The following is a 10,091-nucleotide window of genomic DNA, read 5'->3' on the forward strand; positions in this document are numbered from 1 at the left end:
CTGACGATCGGAGGGGAGAAAAGCCCTCATTAGTGTGGTGTCCAGAACTGCTCCAATGAACTGAAGTCGCTGGGTGGGAATCAGATGCGACTTGGGGTAATTGATCTCGAACCCCAGGAGGTGGAGGAGAGAGATGGTGTGATGAGTAGCCTGTAGCACAAGTTGAGACGTAGGTGCTTTCACCAACCAATCGTCCAGTTAGGGGAATACCTGGAGGTTGTGAGACCTGAGAAAGGCCGCCACTACTATAAGGCACTTGGTGAAGACCCTGGGTGAGGAAGCGAGGCCGAATGGTAGCACCTTGTACTGATAGTGGTGGTGCAGCACCTGGAACCGCAGGTAGCGGCGAGAATTCTGATTGATGGAGATGTGAGTGTAGGCCTCTTTGAGGTCCAGGGAACATAGCCAGTCGTGTTGAGCAAGAAGAGGGTAGAGCGTGGCAAGGGAGAGCATTCTGAACTTCTCCTTGACCAGGCACTTGTTGAGGTCCCTGAGATCGAGAATGGGACGGAGGTCTCCCGTCTTTTTGGGAACCAGGAAGTAGCGGGAGTAGAATCCCTGACCCCTTTGATCTGGAGGTACTTCTTCGATGGCATTGAGAAGGAGGAGGGATTGAACCTCCCTCAGGAGGAGGGGGGTTTGAGATGAGTGTGAAGCAGACTCTACGGGAAGGTTGTCCGGTGGAAGAGTCTGGAAGTTGAGAGAGTAACCGTGGCGGATGATGTTGAGGACCCACTGGTCCGATGTGATGACCTCCCAACGGCTGGAGAATATGGTGAGACGACCTCCGATTGGTTGTGGAAGAGGTAGCGAAGGTGGATGACTGGCTATGCCCTGGAGAGAAGAGTCAAAAGGGCTGGGATTGCTTAGCAGGCTGAAGAGGCTTGGAGGGTTGAGTGGCCTGAGAACGAGCCTGTGCATGGTGTTGCTGTTGACGGGGCCGCCGCGGTTGTTGAGGAGGCGGATTGAGTGGCCTGGCTGAGAACCTGCGCTGATAAGATGACTGAGGTCGATAAGGTCGGGCAGGCGGAGCCTTCTTTTTTGGTTTGATCAGGGTGTCCCACCTTGTTTCATGGGCGGAGAGTTTCTGGGTGGTGGAATCCAGTGACTCTCCAAAAAGTTCATCCCCGAGACAGGGGGCATTGGCTAGACGGTCCTGGTGGTTGATGTCCAGGTCGGAGACTCTCAGCCAGGCCAAGCGGCGCATGGCAACGGCCATGGCAGAGGCACGGGAGGTGAGCTCGAACGAGTCGTATATCGAGCGGACCATAAACTTGCGCAGCTGAAGAAGGCCAGAGATGTGCTGTTGGAACAGCGGGACCTTGCGCTCCGGGAGGTATTTCTGAAGGGCAGACAGCTGCTGGACCAAATGTTTCATGTAAAATGAAAAATGGAATGAATAATTATTTGCCCTGTTGGCCAGCATGGCATTCTGGTAGAGCCTCTTGCCAAACTTGTCCATGGTCTTACCCTCTCTGCCAGGAGGGGTAGAGGCATAGACACTGGAGCCCTGAGTCTTTTTCAAGGTGGATTCAACAAGAAGGGACTCATGGGGCAATTGAGATTTGTCGAACCCTGGAATAGGGATGACTCGATAGAGGTTGTCCAGTTTACGTGGAGCCCCCGGTACCGTAAGGGGATTCTCTAAGTTTTTGTAAAAGGTCTCCCGTAGGATGTCATGCACGGGGAGCTTGAGGAACTCTTTAGGAGGCTGTTCGAAATCTAAAGCCTCCAGGAAGGCTTGAGACTTCTTTGAGTCAGATTCTAAAGGAAGGGACAGGGCTGCAGACATTTCCCTCAGAAATTTAGAAAAGGAGGACTGCTCCGGTTTGGAGGTGGCATCGGGTGCCGACGGGTCCTCCTCAGATGAGGAGGGATCCTCCTCGGTACCGAGAGGGGTTTCCTCCCATAAGTCAGGGTCCCGGACCTCTGGTGCATGTCGAGACACCGGGGTGGAAGGTGAGGTATGGCGGGTTTTGGATAAAGATTTTCCAGACCGCACCGAAACGGTACCCGGAGAGGAAGACCGGCGTCGATCCCGGTCCCGGGAAGAATGACGCACTGCTTGGTGCCGAGGAGGATCCGATGTGGTATGGGAGTGCACCACTGGATGGGCATGAAGCTGTTCAGCCGAAAGAATCGGCATGGAAGTATTGATGGGTACCGCAGGGGTGGATACCGGGGGCTCGGTACGGGGCTCGGGCCGGTCTGGTACCGGAAGGAGCGGTGCCAGGATAGTGGGCAACAGGTGTTTGAGCTGTTGCTGCAATTGTTCCTGGAGTTGAGCCTTTAAGATGGCCGAGATACGGTCATCTAGGGGTGACATCGGAACCGCTTTCTTTTTCTTCGGTTCCTTAGATGCCGCTCCACGCCCCGGCGATGAGGAGGCCGATGACGAGGCACTCACCGAGATCGGGGCGGAGCGCTTGCGGGACCGGTGCGATGCCGGCAAGGTCGGTGTCGCCACCGTAGTTGGAGGGCGCTCAAGGGAAGAGGAAGGCTTCTTAGCCGGCTTACCTGGCGCCAGAGACGCCGATGTGGGGTCGGGCGGTGTCGAGGTAGACGGTGCCGATTTCTGAGGTACCGTTGTCGATGTCGAGGAGTCCATCGCCGACCCGGTGCCGAAGAGGAGAGTTTGTTGAATTCTTCGGTTTTTAAGGGTTCTCTTTTGGAGAGTGGCACAGCGGGTGCAGGAGTCCGCCCGATGCTCCGGACCCAAACACTGCAAACACCAATTGTGTGGGTCAGTGAGGGAGATCGGGCGTGCACACCGCTGGCACTTTTTAAAACCGACCTGCGGGGGCATGAAGGGGAAAACGGCCTCCGCAAAATCGAACCCCGAGGCCTGTATAATGGCAACAGGCCCCGCCGGGGCAAAACGAAAAAAGGGGAAAAAAAGCAAAGTTTTTTTTTTTTTTACAAAGCAAAGAAAAAAGAAACCCGAAGGCAAGGAAGATAAAAAAATGGAAAAAAGCGCGAGCGGGAAGGCAAAAAGTGGTTTCAACGGCCGTTGAAAAAACACACGCGTCTTCTTCGCTCCGCGGAAACGAAGAAACTGGGGACCACGCACTCCTCCGTCGGGCGGGAAGGCACTCGCGCACGCGCGGTGCGGCCAACTAGAAACTTCTAGTTAAAAAGGTCCGTACCGAGGGCTCCGTCGGTGACGTCACCCATGTGTTAAGAATATGCTGCCTGCTTGTCCTGGGATAATAAAGGCAACCTTGCCCGGTCTATAGCACTTCATATCTCAGAAACGTAGGCATGCTTGTGAGGACTTTAGGGAAAGCTTAGCTCTATCCTCAGGCAAATGCTGGGACTTTGCATCCCCAAAATCCTTGACCAGCTTTTCCAAGTCAAAGAAAAACTTACCTTTAAAAGGAAGCTTTACTAAACAACGTTTAGAAGCAACGTCTGCCGACCAATGTCATAGCCAAAGGAAACATTTTGCAGTCACCACCAAGGACATTTGCTTCGCTGATGATATAGAGCAATGGTCTCAAACTCAAACCCTTTGCAGGGCCACATTTTGGATTTGTAGGTAATTGGAGGGCCTCAGAAAAAAATAGTTAATATCTTATTAAAGAAATTACAATTTTGCATGAGGTAAAACTCTTTATAGTTTATAAATCTTTCCTTTTGGCTAAGTCTTAATAATAATATTGTAATAAGAGACATATGATCAAGAAACTGTTTTATTTTACTTTTGCGATTATGATAAATATACCTAGGGTTTCAAAACAGTACCTGGCTTCTGCATGTGGCCCCTGGGTTGCAAGTTTCAGACCACTGATATAGAGAATCTGCAAAATATGTTAGCCCTGTTTCAACCTCAGAAAACTTGGTCAGAAGCTGACTCCACCAATGAGTCTGTCATCTGCTGCACCCAGCAAAGACAAGTTCTGGCTGCATACAAACTACAGATGGCCACTTGCAAAGTGAGAGTAGAAACCTCAAAGGACATCTTTAAGGATGATTCTAGTTTTCTAAAGGACAATGCCCCCTTACATCAGAAGCATGGTCTTTTTAGTCACCGCCACCACCAAAGAATCCACCTTTGGAAGCCTCAAGTTATCCATTTCCTCCTGTGAGATGGGATAAAGATGTGCAATGACCTTTAACACTCGCAGGCCCATTATGCGTAAACCACTGCGCTGAGATCAACTCTAGCATGGCTTCATGCACAAGGAAGGCCTTAGGGGGTTTCCAAGTGTTGCCTATCTTAGGATTAGCTGAGGCCGGGGAAGAAGCATCTGGGGCAGAAATGTGCAGTGCTTTGGTGATAAGGGCAACTCCTCCATGTGAAACGCTGGGACCATCAAGGGATCATCAGCCTTACTAACCTTCTTCCAAATCCTCCTAAAACCCTTCCTCAAATGAAACAGCCTGCTCCCGACCTGAGCTTAGCCCCTGCTTCCCCCAGTCAAGGATGAGAAGAGGGAGGATTCAATACTGACTGTTGCCCAGGTACTAAACAGGAGCCTACCATATCAGACCCCGAGCTCCTTGGAGCAAATAAGCCCTGTGCAACAACAAAATAAACAGCAAGGAAAAATGCTTAGTGGAGGAGGAAGCGTCTGTCCCAACTGACTCTTCCATTTATCACCTCACCAGACCCCCGAAGTTGAAGGCAGGGAGGGAGAGGTACTCAAAATGATAGACCCTGACACTATGGAAGCAGACACTAGCCCAGACAAAATGGCCACAGTGGACCTCAAGAGTATGTGGCTGCCCCTCCCCTACGCAGGAAAAGTCCCAGTCCACTGGCAGAAACCGCTACCGCAGACTGTCGAACACACCTCCGACGCTGCTCCCACAGCTTGAGCAGAGTTTTACAACCTCAGCTGCCATCCCTGCAAAGTGCCACTAAGCCACGAAGCACCCAATTGAAATTAAACTTTTAAAGTAATACTCACTAATTTCAATAGACTAGCAGGAAAGAAACCTAGCTGAGGTTTAGACTCTCTCCCTGTCAGTACATTGAGAACCAGGAGGGCTCACAGGAGATTGTGCAGAATCTGCAAGGAAAAAAAAACATAGCCTAACTGGGACGGTGTGAGGGACCTGGGGAGACCAGGTGTATCCTCTAAAGCTGGCACTGCCGGAACACCCCACAGCTCAACTGAACTAGTTCAGAACAAGAGCTGACACCCAGGGACCAGGAGCTGGGAAGAACCCATCAATCCACCAGCTGGAGATAGAGTATTGAATTTGACTCTCTTATACTATAGGATAGAAAGCCTCCTGGTCATTCAGTATGTTCTATCGCTATTGCCACCTGCTGGTAAATGGGCAAAACCCACTAGTCTCTGGATTCATCTGCTGCTGGTAATAAGGAATCTACTAACATTTACTTCTAAGTCCACCACCCCACAACCTCAATTCATGCCTTCTAGTTATACCATTTTCTCTTCTCTGGAAAATATTTGTTTCTATAGTAATACCTTTCAAGTATTTAAAATGTTTGTATCTTATCTCCCCTGTCCTTCCTCTCCTCTAGAGTCTACATTTTCAGGTCTTCCAGTCTCTTCTCGAACATCTTTTGGTGTAAGCCTCATACTATTTTTGTCGCTTTTCCCTTCCTTAGCCAGATACAGCCTCCAAAACTAAACACAATACTCTGGGGCCTCACCAATGACTTATATAGGGGCATCAACACCTCTCTATACAGCCTAGCGTCCTTCTGGCTACAGCCAGCACCTTGTCATTCTGTTTCGTCACCTTCAGATCCTTAGACACTATCAACCCTAGGTCCATCTTCCTCTCCATGCACATCAGCCTCTTACCTAGCACATATGGCTCCCTCAGATTTCTACTCCCTAGGTGCGGCACTCTTGCCAAACATTAGACCAGTGAGTCGCAAACCTTTTGAAGCCACGGCTGCAGCGACTCCAGACACGTGAGGATACTGATGTGATGACATCATGCACATGCATAATGTTATCACGTTGACATCTGCACATGCGTGGAGGCCCTCCCGATGGGGCCCTGAGCTTGCTATCCCTGGGAGGAGAGGTGCCGGCTGACTGCCTACAGATATGCCTCTTGCTATGAGAAGCACATCCTGTAGGCAGTCAGCCAGCGTCGGTGCCTATCCTCCTTGCTGGAGTCTCGTGGCATACCCTGAATCTCACTGCAGCACACAGATTGTGATACACTGCAGTAGACCATCTGCAAAGGTTAGAAATGGATTTATAAAATCCATTTGGGTTTGAGTTATACAGAATATTGTTTCTTTTTACAGTTTAATAAAATTATTTAAATATAAAATCATAACTGTTTAGGGCTTGTGCGGATGGGATCAGAGTTCATGGGGAGTAAGCCAAACTTTGCCATTTTCTAGTTAGTATTCTCTACCTCTAACTGTTGGTAGATGGTCTGGTCACAACCCACAAGTCTCTGGATTTATCTACCCTACAGAAGTTTCCTTCTAGCTAACAGTTTCTTGAAGTATTTCCTACCTCAAAAATACTTTACTAAGTCTGGAACCTTCACTTTTGAATTAACACTTTCCACACCCTGTCTCAATACTGAATCATGGCACACAACAAAAGCCCCAAGTCTTCCAAAAGGACAAGAATCTGTGTAACGCAATGTTCTTGATGCAATGTTTATTACAAAATCATAAAAAGCAAGTTCATCCACAATAGATAGCAGGAGACCCAGATAGAAGAAGACCCAACACAGAAGGCCTGTGACGCCGAAACACGGACCGTGTTGGGTCCACTGCTATCTACTGTGGATGAACTTGCCTTTTATGATTTTGTAATAAACAATGCATCAAGAACATTGCGTTGCACAGTTTCTTGGCCTTTTCAATATTGAACCACACCATCCGATGATCACTACATGCCAGATGATCACCCATTAGAAACACTCTCCCCATTTGTAAGCACCAAGTCCAGAATGGTCCCATCCTTCATAGACTCCATTACCAATTGCTGGAACAGTTCTCTCTACTTCTATATGCACTCCAATCAACAAACAACATATTAAAATCACCTCCTGGTACAGTACTTCCTCTTCATAGCTGTATTTTCAATGTTTTCAATTAAATCTCTCTCCACTTCATTCCCTTTTTTCAAACTAACCCATAGCGATTCTTCCTTACCTTGTAAATCCTGCAATGTGTTTTAAAAAAATATTTGTAATGCTATTCTTCCTCCCTTTCTTTGTACCATGTCCTTCCTGAATAGATTTTAGTCCACTATAACTATATCCTAACTACAATTCTCAGTGAACCACTTGTTCAAAACCACCACCAAATTCAAGTCGGCCTCTTCCATCACAGCTTCTAGGTCCATAACTTATTCCCCATACCATAAGCATTGGTATACAACTATAGATGTACTGAATAGCATATTTTACTACTCGGCCAAATATGAATGATGAAAATTATTTGGCCAAATACCGATAATGGGCATTGAGCTTCAACAATAACAACAACAAAAAATCAGAGATCAAGTGTTTATTTATGCACCCTGATCTTTTTTCTTTATAAAATCCAGATTGCAGCTCATATAGGCCCCAAAGCTCAAAAGCTTACCGTTGTAGCCAGTCTTACTTGCAAGTTAGCTCAGCCTCTGATGCACAAAAGGGTTCTCATGGGCTTTTACAGATTGCAGTAGCAGACACAGAGAATCCGATGCAAATACATTATAGTTTGCTCATTAGTATTAAAATGAGCACTCTGTGTAATGCACAGAAAGAACACCCACCTTTTACTGTGCAAACTTTTGCAGCAGGTCTGGAACTATTGGTAGCTTTGGCAGGAGCATTTTGCATAGATTTAGGAGCCGTTTCTGCTTGTTTTATGTGTATGTGTGTCCCATGCCTAACAGCTACGTCCTGGCCATAGGCATGGTCACAAATACACATAAAACTACAGGTAAACCTCTTTGTTATAGAAGTAAATGAAAAGTTGTTTTTTTCCCTCTGGCTACTGCTTGCTTCAGCTAGGAGCTTCATCTCTCAGTCTACTAGGCCTGCGCACAAAAGCTGTGCCTACAAATCAGCCCTTGTGTGCAGGCACAAGGCACATTTAGTTCCTCTTCCTTTCACCACAGTACTCAGCACAAACAATATGCATATTCAATGAAAAGCCATGCAATAAAATTTCTACCACGTTGCTGGAGTTCTGTTCATGTAGCCTATAGTCTCTAAAGCCCTAGTAACCTTTTAGAAAACACCAAGATGGAACACTATTTCTTTGGATTGCCATTGTTACCTACATCTGCTTTTCAATTTGAGATGACTTCAGCAACTTTATCAGTTATCCTTACACTTCACTAAGAGGCCAACAAATGACATACATGATGCTACTTAAATTATACAAATTGCCATTTATTTATTCAGTTTTCTATACCATTCTCCCAGTGGAGCTCAGAATGGTTTACATGAATTTATCCAGGTACTGGAGGAGCATGTTTCCTTGTCTGTCCTGGCAGGCTCACAATCTATCTAATGTACCTAGGGCAGTGGGAAGATTAAGTAAGTGACTTGCCCAGGGGTCACAAGGAGCAACATGGATTTGAACCCACCTCCTCAGGGTGCTGAGGCTGTAGCTTTAACCACTGCACCACACTCTCCCCACACAAATCTGTTTAAAAATGAATGATGATCCTATAGGATGGAGGGTGGGAAACAGAAAGGGGGTCCATGAAAAGCCACACTAGAAAGATCTTCTGAACATACATGAGCACCTTTATGGTAATTTGTTCACATAATAAATCCTGCTGAGTCAGACCAAGGGCCAAATCATGCTTTCTCCTCTTACAGCAGAAGGTAATGTTAAAATATTCACTGTTCTCTGAACAAGAAGTTGACATTTCCAGATAGACGTCTAAATCCAAAATTACTTTCTAAATAGCATCTTGCTACAACGATGTAATCCTTTTAGACAAAGTACAAGAGTATGATTGCTAGCTATCATTACCCTCCCATTTTGAAGAGTACTAAACAAACAGATGAAAACGACCTAATCTTTAACAGAGGTCATTTTCAATAGGTCAGATAGCAGGCCCAGGGCCGACGTCCCTCGTCTCCCTCAAATTTCAGCCCCCATAAGTCCGCTAGTAGACAAGCGAGCATGTTTAACTAGTACAATCACTCTTCCAGGCAACTAAAACGTGCGACAGAAATGCAACGTGATTCTACTCTTCTGTGTTGGAAGGAGGGGATGGAGCGGATTAGCATTAAGTACATTCTGCACTAGGTGCCAACAAATTGCACTTCTCTAACGCACAACAGTAGGATCAGATGCGCGACTTTCTCTATCACTACCCCTGCCTAAACTCAGCCTTAAGCTGGAAGACAACAAGCTCCCCGCAGCCGGGACCGTGAAACAGAAACGGGCTGGCGCCACAGGCCAGCCATGTGCACCTGGCACATAGGCAGCTTGGGGGCGGCTCTCCGACAGTCCTCCCCAGTCGCCGGCGCAGGGAGGAAGCCACAGCGTAGCAGAACACCGAGCCTGGGAGAAAGCGTGATCGCGACGGGTCTTACCACAACGCACGAGCTCGCCATGACTCCGTCTCCCGCCGCTCCTGCAGAAGCAACGAGAGGAGGCTGCGACTCCTGAGCCCGCGAACCGGCGCGAGGCCCTCCCCCTTCCTCCCCGCTCGCGCCGAGTGGGAGGAGGAGCTCGCGGCGTTTACGATTAGGGCGAATTCTCCGCCTGTTCTCGTGCCTTCTCTCGTCTTCGTTCCCATAGGCTAGCGGAGCTCTCAGTAAAACTGCAATGCTCGGCGGCTTCTGTATTTCCTGCGTGCTCTCCAACGGTATTTCTGAAGCCCGAGCTGTAGGTGAGACTTGGTGCGAAGAGTGGAAGAACCTTTTACAGGCCCCAGAGACGGTAATTAACCTGCAGCTTGAGGACGGTCCAGTAGTGAAACATAATATTTAAAGCAAGTTTTCCTTGCTGAAAGAATAAACGTTTTCTTCTGGACGTCTCCAAAAACAACAGGAAAAAATGACCAAAAGATTGCCTCATTGTCGCCGTGGGTGAAGATGCATGGCGGAAAAAGAGAGTAAACAACCAAGTGACATCTTTTATTATTCTTTCCATTCCAACGGAAATTGGAAAGAGCTAGGGA

The 10,091-nt window shown here is 47.7% G+C and overlaps 1 protein-coding gene across 2 annotated transcripts in view; it reads right to left on the reverse strand.

Moving 5' to 3' along the window:
- Positions 1 to 9,891, reverse strand: part of HPRT1 (hypoxanthine phosphoribosyltransferase 1) — a 75,758-nt gene extending 65,867 nt beyond the window's left edge. Inside the window, exon 1 of one of the 2 annotated variants that reach the window (XM_033944260.1) lies at positions 9,502 to 9,891. In XM_033944260.1, the coding sequence (XP_033800151.1) occupies positions 9,502 to 9,522 (21 nt within the window). In that variant the 5' untranslated portion in view covers positions 9,523 to 9,891. Of the gene's footprint in view, positions 1 to 9,378; positions 9,403 to 9,501 lie in introns of those variants that run through there. The other variant, XM_033944261.1, reaches the window with a different exon arrangement.
- Positions 9,892 to 10,091: the final 200 nt, after the last annotated feature.

Source organism: Geotrypetes seraphini, chromosome 5 (assembly GCF_902459505.1).
Source record: "Geotrypetes seraphini chromosome 5, aGeoSer1.1, whole genome shotgun sequence".
Lineage (NCBI taxonomy): Eukaryota > Metazoa > Chordata > Amphibia > Gymnophiona > Dermophiidae > Geotrypetes > Geotrypetes seraphini.